The 22,609-nt window shown below is 37.9% G+C and overlaps 1 protein-coding gene across 2 annotated transcripts in view; it reads left to right on the top strand.

Annotated features, from left to right (window-relative positions):
- Positions 1-22,609, top strand: part of RMDN3 (regulator of microtubule dynamics 3) — a 319,677-nt gene that overhangs the window by 86,954 nt on the left and 210,114 nt on the right. For both annotated transcript variants that reach the window (XM_044074186.1, XM_044074187.1), the window contains exon 3: positions 21,604-21,759. In XM_044074186.1, the coding sequence (XP_043930121.1) occupies positions 21,604-21,759 (156 nt within the window). The remainder of the gene's footprint in view (positions 1-21,603; positions 21,760-22,609) is intronic.

Below are 22,609 nucleotides of genomic sequence, written 5' to 3'. Positions count from 1 at the left end.
AGATACAGTTAACTATGCAAATGTATTTAGCTGTACACAGCTTGGGAGAAGCTTATTATGATTGAGACATTCAGTGTGTACAGACACAAAGCAGCTTGCACACTCATAAGGCAGGCAGCACAAATGATTCCAAAGCAAACAGTACTGGGATTTCTAAGGCTAATAGGATTATTGGCAAGAATGATTGTTTTTAAAAAGTGACAGTGTAAGAGGCAGAACAAAGGATTTTAAAGCAAATAATATGAATGGTTTCCAGAATAGCAGTTTATTGGCAGTGCAAACAGTAACTGAAATGTTAATTAAAAAAAATCAGTGTGTGGAAAAATCTGGTCGCCATCTTTAGTAGTGGGTATAGTTACATAAATACTTCACTGAGGGTTAAACAAGTACAGGCTAATAATAATAATAACAGTAGTAGTAATACTATTAATAATTCAGGGCATACTTAGATTCAAAAGGTGGAGGCACCAAGAAAGAGCATTTCCTCAGTTTGGTGCAAATAGCTAGAACTTTAGTTTTGGATGTGTTCAACTTCAGCTGATTTTATTTGTAAGACAGTAATGAATGGCTTCAGAATCTTCTGATTTAGATTACACATTGGCTATGCAGTTGGAGCAAGGCGAGATGAAACTGAATGCCATCATCTTAAAAATGTTAAGACAAACCTTTTTCCTCTAATAAGATCTCCAGAGGGGCAGCATAAATATAGTGAAAGGTAATGGACCCAAAATCAAACCGTTTGGTTTTCCACAGTCTGCCATAGGGTAACTGCATGAAGACTTGATGTTATAAACTGCTTTGTGTGTATGGCTAGAGAGGTAGAAGGCAAAGCCATTCCAGTACAGTACAGTATAGTACACAAGATTCCACAGTAGGTATGTAATCATTAGGTAAGAATGTCATAATCCACCGTCAGAAGTTGCTTTAGAGATGTCACAGGACCAACATAGAATAAAATCTTTTGATCTTAGAGAGAGGTCATTCTCTCCCTAAGTAATGGTAGTCTCAGAAGTGTGACAAGTGCAAAGAACAGCCATTATGTATGGTTTATGTTTCAGGTAAACAACCATCTGAGTAACCTTACCTAAGAAGAAAGGTTATTGGTCCTAGAGCAGAAATTAAGAGCATTGAAGGCCAAAGTAGATTTCTTAAAGAGCAGGATAAAAAGGGCCTCCTTTAGTAAAGGTTGAAGAACCCCATCCACCAAGGAGGACTCCAGAATCTGATAACTGAATAAGCCCAGAACATCCAGTTGGAATAAAACCAGCCTGCTTTAAGAGGAGACAAGTCATCAAGTGGTAAGGTGCATACTTGGTATCGCCGATTGGAATTCAGTAAGTTCTGGACTGTGAACACTGTGCAAAAGCAGACACTGCTGCCGAATGTTGTAGATTAAGCACTGTCTGTGATGTCAGGAGGAGAACTAGCAACAAAGTACAGTGGTTAAAAAAAAAAAAAAAACAGTTAAACTCCAAGTCAGAAGAGAGACAGGAAGACCAAAGCAGCCATCTTATGCTCATGTGATGTTATGGGTGGGAAGACAGGCTAACTTCATGGCTCTCTCATCATCCAGAAGAGCATGTCCAGTTGATTTGAATTTGCTGAAGTCTGTCTAGAAACTAAGCAGCCTTCTGTGATATTAGGCTAGTAAGGAGCATAGAACCCCTTCAAATCAAGCCTGTTAATCTAGAGACCTGCATGTTTCTAAACTCATTCTGATCTGTCCCTTAAGGAATACAGAATAAAGACAAACTGTGCTTGACCCATATTTTTCTAAAGTTATTTTGATCGGTCTGCCAAAAAATCCCATTACAAAAGCCTGCTATTTACCTACACTTTCTTTTGCTGGAAGTAGCTTACAGCTATTTATAGCATAGAACAAGCTCTGACAGACACATACATGAGGCTTAGTCAGGGAAATATTGAAGTAGCTCTGTTACAGAAGGTGTATTTAGATGACAGTGATTCACGGTCCTGCTATTCTGTCTTACCGGCAGGAGAAAACACCACCACTTTATATTTAGCATGACTCTTGTAGTTGAACTGTATCCTGGGAAGAAGGAATGAAAGCAAGAAAACAAAATCACTTTACCAAGGCAGGCCCAATCATCCTCCATTTTGAGGGAAACACATTAAAACTATAAAAGAAGCATTTGGAGTGATTTTGAGGCATTAAAATAGCTCTGAAAACAAACATAAATTAAAAAAAAAATTTTTTTGAGGTCTAAGGTGGAGTTTTCTTGTAACTTAAATGCTAGTGGATTAGAAAAATACAGCAGCTAGTCATATTGTTTTGGTATCTCATTACAGAGTCCACCAGACTAAATAACGTATAATGTGGGGGTGCTAAGACTCAACGTTTGCGCTCATTCTTGCTAATGTTCCACACAGATGCATGGCATTTTAGTACAAGACGATAGTTTGGGTGACTTTTGTCCCATGTATTATAGTTGGGCCTTCAATACATAGTCCTCCCTTGAATTATTTCTGGTTGTTGTGTCCAGAAATTATAACATTTAACCTAATTGTCTAGCTTGAAGGAATAGATTGGACACTACTGTATAATGGATATCATGAGGTTGCTGTACCAGTATTAATTGCTCAGATAGCCAGTACACAAAATACTCCATTTCCATGAAAAACAAAATTAAAGGTCACGTGCCCCCAGTTTACCACAAACATCAAGGCCTTATTTATAGAAAGAGACAACAGTTGGGCTTATTAGAAATGGCTCCCTAAAATAGAGAGATGTGTCAAATTTACCTGGAATTAAGGAAAAGAGCAGATAAGAAACAAATGCAGCTAAGCTACTTTTCTTAAAAGATGATAGCCTAAATACACTTTTCTGCTCAAGCTGTAAAAGATTTTGCAGGGCTTAAAAACAACGCTACTATCCAGATTACCAGCCCTGAAAACAGTCTAAATGATTATAAAAAATTTATTACACCAAAGCCAACTCCACTGATGACCGTTAACCATAAACAACTGTGACACCCCTGCATTGACCCAGTAATCAAGGAGCCTCAATCCTCACCAATGGCAACAGCTAGGGGACATGCACACTGGGAGGATGACAAGTGCACACACAGTAAAGTGCAATTTCCCTTAAGAGCACACATAGGCCACAGTCAGTCTTGGGCTGGTTTCTCCCGCTTTCGCCAGATCCCCAGTAAGACTCCTCACTGGCACAGCTATAGGGTTGAAATCTCAGCTAAGTGGCCAAGCCAAAACCTCCAGCACCCTCTGTGTCCAGTCAGTGCTTCGTCTCCCTGCCCAAGTAGCTGACACATATACACTCTTTGAGGTTTTATTTATACATGCACACACACACACACACACACACACACACACACACACACACACACACACACACACACACACACACACACACACACACACACACACACACACACACACTCCTGGGAAAGGCTGGCACAGGTTTACTAGCTATGCCCCCTCCTGCCCGGATTATAAGGTAGCTTCCACTGCCACCATCCACTCTTATCCGCTACTTTTAAGGCCCTTAACAAAGGGTGTTCAATCCTACTGTGTAATGTTACTATTAATCCAAATGGTAGTCTGACCAAGAGCAAGGCTATTTAGGAGTGACCTGTACAGTGTCACCAAATACATATGCAAGTACTCTCAGAGCTTAAATATGTCTCACAAATATCAGCCACCAAGATAGGTTTAAATATATGTAATAATAAATAAAAGAACAAGAAAATACTCAATAAATCAACACAGTAACTTCAGAGTTTAAAATCACAGGGAATACTCAAATCAGCATTTCAGGACAGTCTCAAATAAATACAGAAAACATATAAACTAATCTTTACTATATTCCTAACTATATCTAAAATAATTACTATACCCTAAAAACTAACTTACAGCAAGGCAAGTGCAGAAGGTGGTGATGAGTGGATGTTCTTGTTAGGTCCAAGACAGAATGCAAAATGGCCAGTCTCTCTCAGAATTCTTAAATTAATATCAAATATTACTGCTGGGTTAGCTTGGATGACATCACATTTTGTCACCTGACTTAAGTTCCCAAGCTACCCCCCCCCCCCGATTGTAGCATTTGACATCTCCTTGTGAAAAATACATAGCTTTCAGATGTTTGCAGTTGCTAGAAGATATAAAACAGGAAAACACAAAACAATGCAGAAAGCACCCTACCTATTTCTAGACATCCTGTCTCCTTGCTGCATTGAAACTAACTTTTATAGAACAAGTTAATCATAAAACAATTTAATTTCAACTTATTTTCTTGAAGTTTTGCAAGTTAATTCTGTATGTTCCAGTTTCTACTATTAAAACATATACATTTGCATAAGTATATAGTTTATATACATTTCTGTTCTTTTCCAGTAGGGTACACTGTGGACACATCTTTGACTGCGGTCGTGGTGTTGCGGTAGCGTTGTTGCCTCACAGTAAGACGTTTTCCTGTTCGATTCTCAGCTAGAGCGTCTTCTGTGTGGAGACATGCATGAATGGGCGTACCTTCGTTGAAGGTTGTGCGTCAGGGCTGGCAACACGGCACGTAAAAATCTACTGCTAGTCATTAGTGGACCGGAGTTCCGCTGTGGCAACCCCTAACCGGGAAAAACCGAAAGACACAACAACAACACTGTGGACACATCTTTGAAGCTCAGTACTGTACAAATTCTGTTCCACGCGCACACTTCTGTACCAGTAGTTTAATATACACATAACATATAGTTCTAATACATTTGGTAACACAAGCAGTTGCATCATGCTGGTATTCACAAATGACATGCAACTATTTACAAAATTCCAGATAGCTGGGCTGGCCGTGTCTGTTTTTGTTACATGTCTATATGAATCATATTAATGTTCCCAGATGACATATAATTATTTACAAAATTCCAGATAGCTGGGCTGGCAATGTGACAACAACCACCAGTGAATCTCACCGCTTTGTCTTTAGAATGATGTTTCCCCTACATTCCTTTTCAAGGAAATTCATCCAAAAAGCTCGAATGAAGCTTCACAAAAAGATAGATAAATCAAGAGCCCAAAAATCATGTCTTAAGCAGCCCCTTCATTTGATAGTAGATCATTACTAAACCATTAACACACATTTTCAACCGTTCTGTCACTACAGCTATTGTCCCAGTTCATTTCAAACATGTTATAAGCAAATGATCAAACGTTAATCAGTATTTCCTTTATGTTGGTATTCAGTATAATTTTAGAGAAGAGTTTGGTACAATGACAGCCATTTGTAAAGTAGCTGCGGGTATCTATAATAGTACGAATAATTTACTTACTGACAGTATTTTTTATGAACATGAAGTGAGCTTTCAAATCTATATATTATTCTCTACTTCTGTGTAAACTACAAAAAATCAAGTTTTGTCCCAAATGTTATTGGTTGGTTTCTTAATTGCGTTCACAGTACAAGTTTCAGAATTATTTCAGGTGACTGAGTCTCTGACCTATGGGCAGCTCATTTGGGGGGGGGTCCCACAAGACTCAATATTAGGGCCATGCTTTTTTGTCTGTCACTGACCTCCATAGTTTACCCAAACTAAACATCGCTTTATAAGCTGGTGATATTTTACTGTTTAATTCTGACATTACCACCAAAAACTTACAATCGAAGCTACAGGCAGATTTTGACACCCTTTTAGCCAAGTAGATCAAAAATAAACTGATTGTATACCCAGACAAAACACCAGTTATGTGTTGGGACCCTCACCAAAAAGTTACATAATGCAGTGCCTTTCATACTGAAAGACCCACTGATTAGTACAATGAGTTACCAAACTAGACCTGTTTCTGAACTTCATACCATCATTTAAATTTCATACCAAAGGAACTGTGGACACCATCCTGTGACAACTTAAAATATCTGATCTCCAGCACATATGCAGGAAAGCAAGAAAATCATTAACTAAAAATATCCTGCTACCCAGATTTCAGTATGCCTTTTCAGTAGTTGAATTAAATTTGTCACAGAACACAACTCTGCTTCAAGCTACCATTGAGAACATATATACATTATATATCCTGGTGCTGGTGCAGAGTGAAAGCAATGCTTATATCTTCAAAAAGCTAGTTGGTCAATTGTCAGATGTAGAGCTACATTATTACAGACAGCAAAACTTTACAGATTAGTCAAACAACAAGCATTCCTCCCAGCCTCCAAACATTTAGTAAAAGTCACCTCTTGTAGCTTCAGAACAAGTAATGTTACTCTCCATAGAGAGCTGAGGTGTTGCATAGGAAAGAAGTAGACATCAGGAAGTCTGTACAGCCATTTGATTCATTAACAGACCTTATCAGTACGTCTGGCCTATTATGTTCCCTATTATGACAGATGCAGCAAACCACTAAAAGACATGAAAGAATGAAATTAGAGGTGTGATTGGACTTGTTTATATTCTTCTACTCACAGGCCTCAAAGCTGGTAGGGCTTTGGCAGGTCAGGTTACGAAACTACTCCCATTTGTCCATAATGCTGTGTGCAGAAGTACTACTCCCCAGGTATCTTGTCCTCTGCATAAGCTTCAGGCATGCCATGTCTGAAAATGGCCCCAGGCTACCTTTATTGTTTTCACAGTTTCAAATAATTTTAATATTTCTCGCTACGATTTTGATGTTTTCATTTAGTCTCCCCTCTCATTCTTTTCTAACTGTGGCATAAACTGTCTCAAGGTCAATATTAAGTTTAATTTATCTGCTCCCCTTTTTCTCAGCATCTGCCATATTCTTATTGTTGGACTTTCTGTGCAGACCCTGTATGTTCCTTTGAGGCATGATTTCTGAACGTGAGACAATTAATCAAGAAGTATTTTTTTCTCATTTCTCTCTTGTTCATTAGATGTTAAATTATCATGATATGTTGATAGCCACCATTTGCTTATGTCTGGGTTATAGTTATGCATTTCTAACATGGAAAGTGTGCTTTTCATGAACTTGAATAGTACTTACTGCAGTTGAGAGTTCTTCACAGTTTGGCACTGTTAACAGCCCTGTTTTTGTTTTGGTGTAATTTGTGGCTGTATACTGACATGGATTGCGGTCACTAACCTGTTTTTCCCCCTAGTTGAACTGAGTTGTGTTTGTTTAGCCCTATCACTGGCACAGTTTTCAGATTTGGTGTCAGTTGTGGCTGTAATTTGATATTCCATGTGCACATTAATTTATACACCCCTTTCATGTGAACATTTACTCTGGCTGCAGTTTGAACTTAAGTTATCAAGATGGTTGATACTTCTCCTGTGATGGTGTTAATCTTCTAATAAAATTAATTCCAGCTTGAAGTCTGGTCATGCTTGATCTTGACCTCAACTCTCTCTTTGGCCTCAAACTTCTGTGTCCCCCCCCTGTACTGACAGCTCTGTTAACACTGAGCTCATGTCTGTGAATACTGGCCTCCAGTCTCAGGTTCAGTATCAATAACATTGAAACCAATATAAATTTACGCAGAGCCAAGCATCCTTAGTCTCAAACCTTTTCTGTTTGACACCAGCATGGGCTTTTCCAGTACTGATAGTATCTCATGTCCACTGTCGGCCTTGAGTCTTTGTTTTCTACATTGGTAAGATCAACACTGATATTGGTGGTGTTGGCACTAGGGTTTCATCTCTCTTAGTACTGCTATCTGTTCTCAAGTTTGGTGTCAGTAATGTCTGCTTTGATATAGGTGTCCTTACCTGGCCTTAGACTCACACTGTGGAGATAAACTAATCAAGAGAGGACTTGGACAAGCTTGAGGTCAAAGATAATGATGCTAAGTTCCCTGTTTGGAGTTGACCTTTCAACTCGCATCCTTACTTGAGCCTTTCTCAGTCTAGGGGAGCTCTGAAGGCAGTAGAGCTTTATCTACCTGTCTTAAGAACTAGATTCTTGGAGTTGGCTGATGTAAGCATTCTGGGGTACTTCAGTTCTAATGCAGACCCCCCCCCCCCCCCCCCCAGTGATACTACCATTTGCATTCTTCAGATCTGACAACTTGACAATAAATTGTCTGTCAGAACAGAAAACCATTTTGGAATTTGAGATGTCTTTCTTGATTTTTTTTTTCTCTTTAATTGCTTCAGTTTGTACAATGCCAAATGTTAGACTAGTGCTTTCACCCGTTTCTGGTCATGTCTGTATTATATTATGAGGATTTTTTTGCTAAGTAGGTTATCTCTGTACTAACTCATATAGCCTTTTTCTCTCCCCTTTCCTGTTGTTAGTGGAGGTGGGACTTTCTTACAAAGATTGTGCCAACTTGTGTAATACTTTCTGTGTCCTCCTAATTCAGAATGTAGGTAGAACCATATTTTAATTTGCATAGTCTTCTCTCTCTCCAGAAAAAATCACCTAGATAGTGTATCACTGGGAACTTGTCATCCTTCCTTCCATTGCTGACTGCAGGTGGATAATAAATATGATTAGCTTCTATATACTTTCAAGTGACACTGTCGTCGTGTATTTATTCTCGTCTCTACAGACTGGCCAGAATAGTGGCACAAGTTATTTCCAGAACTAGATTCCATCTGTCTCTGAAGATTTACCTTCACTTTCTCACCTCCTTTCCAGTATTTAGAGGTGGTGTTTAGGGAATGTACATAGATATGCTTACATTTTGTAATCTACTATGGAGTAGGCAACACCAAGGGGCTGGCCAGAGAATTACTGTGATCACCGCAGCTCTAGTGATACAACTTGGTGAGGGTCAGACATTTTGAAATTTCTGCATTCTTGTACCCCACAACCCAGTGTTTACTTTTCAAAGGAATCTATCTGTGGCTATTTATCCCAATACACATAGGAGATTCTGCCATCATTCCTGTTTGTGAATGAAGGAGGGAGTTATTTCCAGGTGCATTTCCAAGAGGTTTATCTTTAGGCTTCCAACTCCTTTCCTGTGTTTAGGAAAGGTAGTTGGGAAATTTGTATAGACATATTTATGCCCTACTTTTTAATTCACAAAGTTAAGAGAATGGTTACAGAATTCACCATTGTGTGATGTTCCTTACCTAATTCAATACAAATTAGTGGTAGTTTTTAAGGTTTTCTGCCTTCTTGTACCCACAGTCTACAGTGTGGTACAAGAGCACAACACACAGACGTTTTAGAGGTGCATTCAGTACACAAATGACCACTGGCCACCATCCTTGTACAGTTTGTTTCTTTAGACAATAAGCTTTATTCTGTCTGAACCAGCCTTCTACCGTCTGTTGCCTCGGCTATATTGATGGATGTTAGTCCATGCTGGTATTTGCTGTCTTCTAGACCACTTAGTTTGATTGTAGGATAGTACTAAAGTACACCTCCTTGCTTCTATTATTTCTGCTTCCCCTACAGGGAACTAGGCTCTGATTTTCTAATGGTATACAGTAAGGGACCTGACTCTTGTTCTACTAGATTATTCTTTGCGTAAATGGGTTTTGGCTTATGTTTCTTGAAAGCCTTGTAATCCCACTTTCCATACAACTCCAAGGTTCATCCTTTTTGAAACTGTATGGAATGTTGTTTGGAGGCACTTTCAACACATATTGTATTACAATAGTGACCTGCCTACATCTGTTTATATTGTCCCTTTTGACCCTCAGTCTGTTTTCCATTGGTGGCAGACTGTCTGATGGACCTTACCCATGTCAGGGTGTCTTCTTTAGTGCATGTTTTGTTGTCTCCTCTGCAATGTATTCTGCTCAACTTTGTCAATGCTGATGGCAGCTGTACCTGGAATGCCAGCTGAAAATGAATTTGGCCATAGCACAGGGTTTCATTTCCTGTATGACAGTATTTCCCTTTTGTCCTTACTTTTGAATGGTCGGTAAGATACCTATGGAACAAGCTAATAATACACACTTTCCATTTTTCCTTTCTTGAGTTCTAAGGCATTGCATGTCTTAATCTTTGGACACTTGTTGAGCTTGTAATCTTTTTCCTTTTAGATTCCCTTAAGCAGGTTCCTACTATCCTTTCCACCTATTCTTGTGGATAGGTCATTCCCTGCACAGATACATTCTCTTAGGGGTTATTGTTTACTTTGGGACTATTCCGATCCTGCTTCAAGGTCGGAGTTTTCTTTTTGCCTTTGAAAATTGTTTCTTAAAAGTCTACTAACCTTCTCCTTGCCAGATCCGGTCAGTCACTGCTCTGAAAACTGACTAGGTACCTCTTTGTGCAGTCCTTGATCTTTACTTCTCAGTTAATCAGGTTTATCAGGTGAGAGTTGTATTAATCTTTCCTCCTTTTATTTGTCACCAACACTTCCTTCAAAATAATCCTGTAAGTAACACATCTGTTTTATTTGTGCTTGACATGACATATTATTATTAGGTTCTTTGTAGGCTTCTTTGCAGCTCGGTTCATATTGGTACACACTGAGGTGCATATGTACACCTCTTCTTTACTAGTGTCATAATCTCGACGTGGCACAAACTGAATTTCCTTTGGCAACAGTGCAGTTGCCAAATAGAATACTAATGAAATGTTTTCAGGTTCTGCTATATGCATATCCTCCTACCTCTTTAGGGTAGACTGCAGATTCTTAATTTAACAGCCCGTTTTGTCATCCATCTCTGAGTTACTGATTATAAGTAGGTACACTGCAAAATTCTTGAGTGGCAGCTGTAATTATATACTGATGATTTCTTCAGTCAAGGAGATTCTCAGTATTTTACCTTATTCTTCTCATAAGAGAGATTGACTCTTAACCCCCCAACACACACACACACACTGCTTGGCCCTATTTTCAGCAGTAGGCTGGATATGACAATATAACATTAAGCAGTGCTTAATTCCATGGACGTAACTGTATATGTTTCTCAGTTGCTTTACTAGCCTACAGATAGACTCCATCCCTGTCAGTTTGGAGATTTGTGACATTGCCCAAAAGTTTGTCTTTCATTTCCATAGCTTAAAGTATGCTTCCAGAACTGTAAATGTACACTTTGCTTGTTATTGAGGTACAGCTGTCTTGGCTGTACTGTACTTGTTGCATAACCCTATTCTTTAGGAGCTCAGCAGCACATCATAGTTAGTCGGCCATTTGCTTCCCTTACTTTCCCATAGTTTCCATCTCTTCCTCATGGAACACTGCCTTATCTTGCCACTCAGGCACTGCTCTGCACTTGTACAGCTTGGTTAATGCATGTCTGTTCTTTGACTCAAGTGTTCTTTCTTATCCGCAGTAATTACAGATGTAATACCAAGACAAATCATTTCCTGTCGTAACTGTAGTAAGTATTAGTAGGTCAGACATTCTCCCTTCAGTACTTTTGTAAAACATTTTAAGGTCCAGTGATTTTCATTTTAACTTGTCCTTTGAAGTACTTCCTTTACAGATACTTTTTAGTATTCTCTTGTCATCCTTGGAAGTCTATGCTGTGTGTAGATGAAGAAAGGACCGGTCTCGTCTCATATGAAAATTTTGTATTTGCCATAATAACAGGTGTGTAGGACCTGATCCTTATTAAACTATAAGCCACCTTGACTTATCTTGGTTTGTTAGGGAAGCTCTTTCAGTTTTGCATGAGTGTGTTTCATCGGGTCTATATCACATTGTCGAAAACCCAGATTGTTGAATCACTGTTCAGCGCACACACTTTGTTGAAACCTCGCTCCATCGAATAGCCATTTGATCAAAGTTTTTCAGAGGGAAAAACAACACTTGGCTAACCTAGCGGCTGTCACAAAATTCTAAAAATTTAAAACCCACCCAAATGGGGAGCTGCGCCTCCCACACCTCCCCTAACTAAATATATCAACTCTAAGATCGCACTACAATGGGGAAAGGGCAAATTCCCGATGATGGCCAACTGTTGTTTTTCCCTGTGAAAAACTTTGATTAAATAGCCGTTCTATGGAGTGAGGTTTCAACAAAGTGTGTTCTCTGAATATTGATTCAACGACTTGGGATTTTGATGAGGTGATATAGACCCGTTTCTCAGGACTGGATAACACTATGAGTTTCTGCCTTTCAGATCTTTTGTTTTAGAGATTTAAGTCTCATACCAGTACTTTACCTGGACCTCATGACTTAAATCATGTGCAAAGTATAAAAATGTAAAGAACGGTAGCAATATTTGCAGTTTCCTTGGAAGTGCCTCATCAGGTTTTGCTGGTGACCAGGAGGTCTTATTTCAGGGCAGTTTTCTTCATGAAGTTGAAATGTTTTGCTGTGAGAACAACTTGCTGTCCTTTTTTCATCTCTAAACTGACATATTTCTTTGAAGTATAACTACTGATATCTCATCAGTTTTTGGTGCTTTGATTTTAAATTAAAGTACCTCAGACATTTTTGAGAAGCACTCTACTTTCCAAAATCTACAGTGCTCCAATGGAGCCATTCGTACCATCTAAGGATTTGCTTTTGTTTGAAACACTTAGCTGCCTGATAGCAGAAGCATATGATCTGCGGGTAGTAAAATGTATTTCTGTTTTAAATTTACTTCTAAAGTTCTAAATAATGGAAGACTCATAAGTGCTTATTTCATCACTTCTTTTTCTTTGCTGTATTTCCTTAAGGTAAGGTTGCTAGTGTATTTATCCTGTCTTGGTAGCTAAAGTTTACAACTTTGTCTCATGTTAAGTATCAAAGTTTGCTTTAGAGACGCTTATCTCAAAACAGATTTTATTTAAGTGCTCTAAATCCTGAACAGTATGCAGGAAATGAGTGAGGGAAAAAAAGCAGCTAATATACATTGTGTAAATAGGTAAAGCATATTACAGTAGAGAGACGATTATCTGAACTAATTGGGACCTTGGGTAGTTCGGCTAATCGAACTGTTTGGATTATCAAACATATAATTGATAAAGTACAAAAACACACCATATAGGGCAAACGTGGTACTGCTCAAGCAGCAAAAATAAATAATAAATAGAATCAACAACAGGGTAGTCCATAAAATAAATCCACCATTAATAAAAACTCTGTTGTATTTCAAAACTGGTAAGCGCTTTCACATAAGAGCTTATCTGGTCTGAAGAAGCTCTTATGTGAAAGTGCTTACCAGTTTTGAAATAAAACAGAGTTTTTATTTATATAAAGCCAACGAAAAAACCAAACCACTGTACAAGTAGAAAACAGGAAACGGACTCCTTGCACCAGCAGACAAAGATGATAAAAACTTAACGCAATTTTATTATTTTGTCAAGCGTTTTCGCCACCAAAAATTTGTGGCTTCTTCAGAGAGAAAGTTTTTAAAACAAACATCCATTTTAAAATGCGCACTATTTAAATAACCACCACAAAGGAAATGACATCACAAGGACAAACATTGTCACATATTCCTACATACTTAAAAATTAACCTAATCAAATTAAAGGTTAATTGTACCACTATTTGGTTGTAATACCCAACAATTGTATAAAAATGTAATGATATTACAATATTTTATATTAAAATGCTCAGTGTAAAAACACTCAGTTCTTTAAAAGCATTCTATGAGACAGGGCAAGGCTTTACCATGAACACAGTAGATAATAACTATTGAAACTGAAAAAGTCTTAATTAATTAATGTCATTATACTTTAGACAATGATGAACAAACACTTACAGAAGATGAATTATAAACAGCCAGGAACCAAGGGCAGAGCAAAACGATGTACAACCTATTAGTGACACTACCTTAAATAACTTCTTAGTTTCAATACTGCAGAGATGTTACAGTTTTCATTAAGCCCTGGGTGACAAAAGGCATTAGTTCTTAACTGCCACTCTAACTCGCGGGTTTCCAAAAGTAGTGGAATGGAACCCCCACGGATGTTAGTTGACACTTGATCAATGGCCATAAATGAAAAACTGTGGCCTGGGAAACTGTCAACATGCTTTGCTAAAGCATTAGTGTCAATTTTTTTCTTTATCGCATACATATGTTCGTATACTCGGTCACGAAGTCTACGGTCGGTCTTACCTATATAAAAGGAAGGACAGCACTCGCAGAAGGCCACGTACACTATAGATTTACTCTCACAATTAAGTGGAAACTTTATAGTGTACTTTCTATCCCTTATTCTATGAGTCTGTCCTGTCCTAACTTTATGGCACCAGTTGCAAAATCCACATGCGGACATACCAGTCATTTTATTAAACTCTTTACTATACAACTCTCTTTGTAAAAGTTCTTTAAGATTGTTGTTCCTTTTGAAGATAAAATTAGGTAATGAACCCAATTTTTCTGTCAAACCAGAGCTACTTAAAATAAAATGCCAGTTCTTCTTTATAATAGACATAATAGCTCCAGAATTAAAACTATAAGTGGTGACATAACTTAAAGAAAAGTCATGTTCATTGTAAGTACTGATGTTACTAAGTCCTAAATTGATTGTACTATTAGGTGAATTAGCTATATCTGGTGCCAAAGTATCAAGACCTGTTTGGTCCTGGTGCAGTATTGGTTTAAAAAAACCTTTTAACCTTTTATTATAGACCTCAACAACAAGCTCGTCGATCAAGTATCTCGGATAGCCTCTGTTGAGAAACATATTACCGAGCTGCTCACATTCACTCTGAAAATCGGCCAACCTCGATGTGAGACTTTGGAAGGAGGTTGGTATGAATGTCTATGCCTCAAATGTGTATAGAAAGCCCACGTACTGCAATTCGTTCCTGCATTTCTCTAGCCAGCATCCCTTTAAACAAAAGAGGGCCATTGTAAAGGGTCAGCTGGTTAGGGCGGCGAGAATGTGCAGTACGTTGGCCGATTTTCAGAGTGAATGTGAGCAGCTCGGTAACATGTTTATGATGGATTTATTTTATGGACAGCAAGGTTCGTGGACTGCCCTGTTGTTGATTCTATTTATTTAAACATATAATTGAACCGGATAAAAAAACTTTTAAAATCTTATTTTTTTCTGCAGGCAGCTTTCAAGCATTCAGCGATTCCAGTGGACAGTAACGATTCCAGTGGACAGTAAAGAGCTACAAGCTCAAACAACACACATAAGTGAATATGTATAATGTTTACATATTCAGACTTTATGATTTTTCCTACCCAAAAACTTTGTAAAACTTTGTAAAATTGTGCTCGGATAATTGAAGTTTTGGATAATTGATATTTTGGATAATTGACATTCGGATAATCGACTCTCTACTATACAAGTATGTTGTAATAGGTAGAAGTGTACAGTCCAGATGCATCTTCAGTTGAAATTCTTATTGCAAAAAATATTCAAAAACAGGGCAGCTCGAGCTGGGTCTGGATGTTCAGAAAAAGGTGACACGGACCTTGTTGTTAATATTTTTTCTTTTGAATTGACTAATAAACAATTGAGCGTCCTTTACAAAGGTTTGTCCTTTGTACCTGCCAGGGGCTCTGTTTTCTATGATGTTCTCACAGGGCTTTAAGCTTTTAGTAAGGAATATTGCTTTAAGATTAATGTATGGTAATAGAATTGTACAATCTGTTAATGTGTTTAGAAAAGTCGGTGTATTCCTCTCTGTCCACCATTAATGGAAGCATTTAGAAAAATCTGTGAACTTGAATTACGTGATGTTCTGATGAGTAAACGCAGGAGATGTTTTTATAACCTTAGTCGTTTTGAGTATGTTGCTTTATGTCAGCTGATTAACTCAGATTTACTTATAGTGCGACCTGCTGATAAAGGAGGTGCAGTGGTATTGATGGACATGGATAAATATTTGGGAAGCATGGAGGTTTTATTGAGTGATACTTTGACTTATGCTGAATGTGCCAACTTATGAGGTGGATGCTTGCATTAATAAGGTGCACTCTGACTTATATGACTTGTTAATGGATGGCATCCTGGATAAAACCCTTAAGAGTATTTTTCAGTGGAGTACCACATGACCATGACCCCTATCATTTATAGGCTGCCTAAAGTGCACAAGTCTAGAGCATGACCCACCTGTGAGACCTATAGTCTCTTGTAGGGGCTGGGTGACAGAACCTCTGTCTATATACACTGAAAAAATGTTATGTCTAGTATTGGACAAAGAGGGTAGAGTTTTAACAGATACCAAGCATTTTTGACATGTGTATATGAATGGTGTAGTAATTCAGATATTAAGAACTGTGTACTGGTAACTATGGATGTCACATCCCTCTTCACTGTTATCCCTAATGATGTAGGCATAGAATATGTTATTTTGTTCTTGTTGAAACATTTAAGATATAGTATTGATAAGACAGGGGTTGTCTGTTCACTTCTTGACATCATTTTGAGCAGTAATGTTTTTATATTTAATGATAAGCTATACCATCAGCAGACTGGGGTTGCGATGGGCGCCATGTGTGCCAACGGCTATGCAAATATTTTGTTGGAGTACTGGGATCATTTTGAGCAATAATGTGTTTATATTTAATAATCTATGTCATCAGCAGACAGGGGTTGCGATGGGCACCATGTGTGCCAACAGCTATGCAGATATTGTGTTGGAGTACTGGGAGTCCTTCTACATATTCAATAAAGGTAATTTATTTCTTAAGTTTATCCCTTTTTATGTACAGTTTGTTGACAATGTGTTTTTTGTTTGGTCAGGCACTATGAAAACTTTACGCAAATTTGTTGAGTACTTAAATTCAACAACTAGTTTTCTGAGATTTACTCTGACCTCTTCTTCTTTTACATCTATTGATTTTCTGGATGTGCATGTCACTATTACTGAAAATGGAAAAACTACCAAATTATATAGGAAAGAGTGTAGTAAGAATATATTTTTATGTCGTAACAGCATGCATCCAAAACTAATGTGCTAAAAGGACAAGTTCTATAGATATGATTGTTTAAGTGCTGATAATAGAATTATGTATGAATCATTTAAGAACCTTAAAAGTGACAAATGTAGAGGCTACCATGATGTGGAGGTCAGAGCTGCCTGTGGTGAGGTCCTCCAAACGCAGGAGGGGATGTTGCTAAACCTTACTTCTCTGAGAGAGTAGTGAACAGTGAAAGAAAGATCTCTGATGCAAGAGGCTGTGACTTAAGAATGTGCATGACGTATTCTATGGATATTCAAACTATCTGCAGTATTATTAGGAAAAACTGGGAACTACTTCTATCTGATGATGGGTATAGATCAGTACTCGGTAATGCACCCATGTTTTGCTATAAGAGCAATATATCATTAACAGTTGCTGTGTTATAAATCCACTAATAAGAAGGTTTCTGTCTCTGATAAATGTGGTACATTTCCATGTAGAGACTGCAACATGTGCAAATATATTCATAGCAGTGATTCCTATGTACATCTAGTGAGTAGGAAGAGTTAAGTCTTTCGTTTTCATGCAGATTGCAGAAGTTAAAATCCTAGCATATTTGTCATTCTGTGTGAAATGTGAATCCTACTATGTAGGTAAGACAAACCGATGTTTGAAAGACAGAATTAAATGAGATCAGGACGAATGATGTTCGTAATGCACTGTATAAACACATCCTAGAGAATGACACCAGTCATATTTTTAACTTTTCAGTTTTGGAATTATTTACACCTAACAGTAGAAAAGATGATCTAAGGAATAAAACAGAACGTAAAGAGATGATTTGGATTCTAGAATTACATGCAGAGATGGTAGGAAGGGACTTAATGGAACTGTCCCTTTAAGACCAATTCTTAGATCACGTGACTTGGTGAGGTTGGTTTTATTTTCCTCCTCTGAATAAAATTCATGATTTTATACAGCAACTGCCATGGCTGACTGGATTTACTTCTGTTTTTATATTTTCGTATTTAACCAGTCTTAATCCGAGTTTACATTGTTTTTCTCTTTATTTTTCTTTAAATAGTCAAAAATTAGTCGTAAATATTAAGCAAGATGAATAAAAGAAAGTCCATGTCAGAAAGTAAAACAATTTGAAATTTAAAACCCAGACTTGTAATGGAAGTAAAACCCTATGTAGTCTGCTGCAATGCTTAAACTGCTTGCATGATTAGATAAATATTGCTCAGTGGGCTCAAACTGTTCAGAATGTTGTGTTGAAATTGTGTCCACAGATTAAACTCAAACCACATTATTCAGCCGAAGATGCAGTTACAAAATTACACAGAAGAGAACTCGCCCTGTCTCTCTGTGAAGACCTGAAACAGTCCTGGTATTGGAGCACAGCTGCACTCCCCCAAAACTCTTAACAAACCTTATCTTTCCAGCTCTGAAATACCACCTGCATGTCCAGGCAGCAGGACTGGACAAATAGTGCCAGCTAGAGTCAGTCACCTTATCTTTGGACTAGCAGGAAGGACAGTGTGTTCACTCACACCATCTGCAACATTGTTGTAATATAGCAATAACCCACGCCTGGGTGTGGGTAATGCTAAATTTACCCACGGTTGGCGTGGTTTGGTCCCGAGGGCGAAGCCCGAGGGACCAAACAAAGCCAACCATGGGTAAATGTAGCATTACCCACACCCAGAAGTGGGTTATTGCTATTATACCATGACATTATTTAAGAAAAGAAACTGTTACTTTTCTTAAATAATGGCATAGTATAATGCCTGTTTACTGCCCTTCCGCAGATGTCTGGCATCCGTGGCAGTTCTGATGTACCGCGCCGCGCAGTACATCAGAGCTTGAGCAACAACGGAGAAAGCAAGATCTCCGTTGCTTTTTTTTAGTGTCTCGCTATGTTAAATGAGTTTAACATAGCGAGACAGTTTTAAAATAAGCAACGGAGATGTCCGTTGCTTATTTTAAAACTGTCTCGCTATGTTAAACTCATTTAACATAGCGAGACATAAAAGCAACGGAGATCTTGCTTTCTCCGTTGCTTTTTTTTAAAACACTGTCTTGCTATGTTAAATGGGTTTAACATAGTGAGACAGCTTTAAAATAAGCAACGGAGATCTCCGTTGCTTATTTTAAAGCTGTCTCGCTATGTTAAACCCATTTAACACAGCGAGACAGTGTTTTAAAAAAACGAGTTATACTAATGGAAAAAAGTCCGGGCGACCGGACCTTTTTCCATTAGTATAACTCGATTTACAATGGGCACGCTGGCCAATCAGCGTGCACGTTTTAGGGGGGTCATGGTATAATACTGAATTTGTGTAATATACCAACAATGAAGTACAGCAAACAGTAAATCATGAAGTAATCCAGTGCAAAATCAAGTAGACTGAAATCCAAACAACAATGAAAAGCCAGCAGTAACATGCAGCTAATATTCGTACAGCAGATTTAAAACATTAAATAAACTGAGTTTAATCCAGTGTGTCTGCTGGGACCAATCTTCCATCTTGGACCTGTGCTTATACTTCTTTGTTTGAACTGTCTTTGAATTATAGAATTTGATTTGAAAATATTGTATTTCATTTAGTAATGTGCATTACTTTAATGGTACGGACATTTCTGATCTTCTAAAAATATGTGAATTTTTTAATTGGCCTTGTTCTCCAAGAAATTTTGTGCACATTTAAGAAATCTCATTCAAGTCACTGGCTTATTTTTAGGATTCATGCAAACATGTAAATATGACTTTTATTCTTTATAAACCAGAATGTCAGCCGCTTGATTTCCTTTTTAAGACTGTGTGCTGGTATCCATATACAGTGTATATAAAAAGTTTACACACCCCTGTTAAAATGCCAGGTTTTTGTGAATATAAAAAATGAGACCACAATAAATCATTTCAAAACTTTTCCCACCTTTAATGTGACCTATAACCTGTACAGTTCAATTGAAAAACAAACAGATCTGTTGGGGGAAAAATATAAAAAAATAAAAAACGTACAATACACTGGTTGCATAAGTGTGCACACCCTTAGACTAATACTTTGTTGAAGCACCTTTTGATTTAATTACAGCATTCAGTCTTCTTGGGTAGGAGTCTATCAGCATGGCACATCTTGACTTGGCAATGGCAATATTTGCTCACTCTTCCTTGCAAAAGTGATCCAAATCTGTCAGATTGCAAGGGCATCTCTTGTGCACAGCCCTTTTCAGGTCACCCCACAGATTTTCTATTGGATTTAGGTCTGGTCTCTGGCTGGGACATTCTAAAACTTTAATTTTCTTCTGGTGAAACCATTCTTTTGTTCATTTGGATGTATGCTTGTTGTGTTGAAAGGTGAAATTCTTTTTCATCTTTCTAGCAGACGACTGAAGGTTTTGGGCAAAAAGTGACTGGTATTTGGAAGTGTTCATAATTCCCTCCACCTTGATTAAAGCCCCAGTTCCAGTTGAAGAAAAGCAACCCCAAAGCATGATACTGCCACCACCATACTTCACTGTGGGAATGGTGTTCTTTTGGTGATGTGAAGTGTTGTTTTTGCGCCAAACGTACCTTTTGGAGTTGTGGCCAAAAAGTTCAACCTTGGTCTCATCAGACCATAACACATTTCCCACATGCTTTTGGGAGACTTGATGTATTGTTTTGCAAATGTTAGCCAGGCCTGGATGTTTTTCTCTGTAAGAAAAGGCTTTTGTCTTGCAACCCTACCCCATAGTTCAGACATATGGAGAATATGGGAGATTGTTGTTGCATGTAGTACACAACCAGTACTTGCCAGAAATTCCTGCAGCTCCTTCAGTGTTGCTGTAGGTCTCTTGGCAGCCTCCCTGACCAGTTTTCGTCTTGTCTTTTCATCAGTTTTGGAGGGACGTTCAGTTCTTTACAATATCACTGTTGTCCCATATTTTCTCCACTTTTTAATGACAGTCTTCACTGTGTTCCATGGTATATCCAATGCTGTGGACATTTTTTTGTACCCTTCTCCTGACAGATACCTTTCAACAATGAGATCCCTTTGATGCTTTGTAAGCTCTCTGCGAACCATGGCTTTTGCTGTAGCAGGCAGCTGATTAAATGTCAGGAAAGTCCTACTAGGACAGCTGTACTTTATTTGGGGTTAACCATAGTCTCTTTAATTGATGGCAGGTGTGTACCCAATAAGACTGAATGCTGTAATTAAATCAAAAGGTGCTTCAACAAAGTATTAGTTTAAGGGTATGCACACACAACCTGTTGTAGCTCTTTTCATACATTTGTGTAATTTAATAGTTTGTAAATTGAGATTTGGTGTCGGTTTTGGCCCATAACCATGACAAGGCAAGCTTTTGGTAGGTTTTTGAGGTAAGCATTGCAAAAAAATATATAAATTAGACTGTTACCGGTATTTAACTGTAATATTACACCCTTTAAGCGTTGTTTTCCTTTCCTTTACTACTCCTATATTTTTAGTACCCTTTGGGCTACTTACAGTTTCTGTTACGAAGGAGTGAGTTGTATTTTTTTGCTTTTGTGCAGCGTGGGGATTCTATGACTTTCTAATTGTTCTTCACGCATATGTGCATTTGAGTTTCTTAGGGGAACTTGAGGAAAGATCTTGGGTTATCTGTTTACTAAAGGTTGATTGTTGTCTGTTAATAGGTGGATCTTTTCTGGAAGCTGAATGTTAGAAGATATTTCCATTTAGTCCCTTTCCTAGTAGTCGTATTCGGCTATAATGTTTTGCAAAATATCTCAGTTTGAGTGCTAAAACATTTACTGTATTGTTATATGTAAACCCTTCTTAGTACAAAAAAATAACCTTAGATATTCCTGGCCTGATGTGAGGAAATGTATTAAGACCTGTATTTAGCAAGGAAAATTTTGCAGTGGTAGTGTGTAAGATTACTGACATTTTATAACATTGTCACTACTTTTCTTAGAACCCGTTTGATTTCTTTTCAGATCCCTTATTGAAGAGAATCAGAGGACAGCTCGCAGAAGGAAACATATATTGTACCAAAGAGAGCGCAGTGATTCCGCCAGCTCAAGTTCCATTTATTTTACAGCTTTCTCTGGGATGAGTAGCAGTGGCAAAGAAGACATTGAGAGTGAAGGAGGGTGAGTAGAATTTGTTTCATGTTTTTAGTTGGTGGGTGCAAATGGCTTTACTGAGGACCTGGTTGGTATTCCTACATAAATATATATATATCAAAGAAACATATGTGGGGTGGGCAGCGCTTTGTACAATAACAGTAAACACTGCAGTGACTTTGCAGAGAAAGTATCTAGCACAAAAACTTTGTCACATTTTATATTAGCAAGAGAGATGTTTCAAGTGGTCTTGGCTGAATTTATTCCTACACACACAAAATTGACAAAGGGTACTGTGTGTTGTGGCAGTTGCCAGCTGGATCAAAAGCAAGACAGGAAAACTGTTAAAACTGGCTTATTGGCTCAGTGAGGTTTTGATATATATGACCAAAGTTTATAAATAACATATGCATCAAATCATGAAAAATATATTTAAATGAAAAAAATAATTAGAGGGAGGCATGGATTTCTTCCCCAGACTGACCAGAAGAAAATACTGTAGGGCAGTAATGTGGATGCACTTATTTTTCATGAGTTCAGAGAGAGGGCATTTAAACTGCATGTCATATTGTGTGTTTAGACTTGAATTGTCTGGATTGCATCCCCTTTTTGTTATAGATTTCTTATTGGACTTTAAGTTATCTTGATTGTATTCCGTGTTTGAGATCTTGTTTCTTCAAGGACACTAACTGCTCATAAATGCAACATAATGAAGGACAACTAAATTTTCTGAATCATGTTTTGTGACTGTAATTAAGTGTGTTGTCATTAGTTCAAGCAGACTCAGGTGTGGAATCTTTTGTATATGTTATTGTTACTGAACTGTGTTGCAGATAGTAAATACTTAGGTTTACTAAATATTTTAATTTTCTGACCG

Source organism: Protopterus annectens, chromosome 6.part0, assembly GCF_019279795.1.
Source record: "Protopterus annectens isolate FY-2018-M chromosome 6.part0, PAN1.0, whole genome shotgun sequence".
NCBI classification, from domain to species: domain Eukaryota; kingdom Metazoa; phylum Chordata; order Ceratodontiformes; family Protopteridae; genus Protopterus; species Protopterus annectens.
This window is presented reverse-complemented; position numbering and strand designations above follow the sequence as displayed.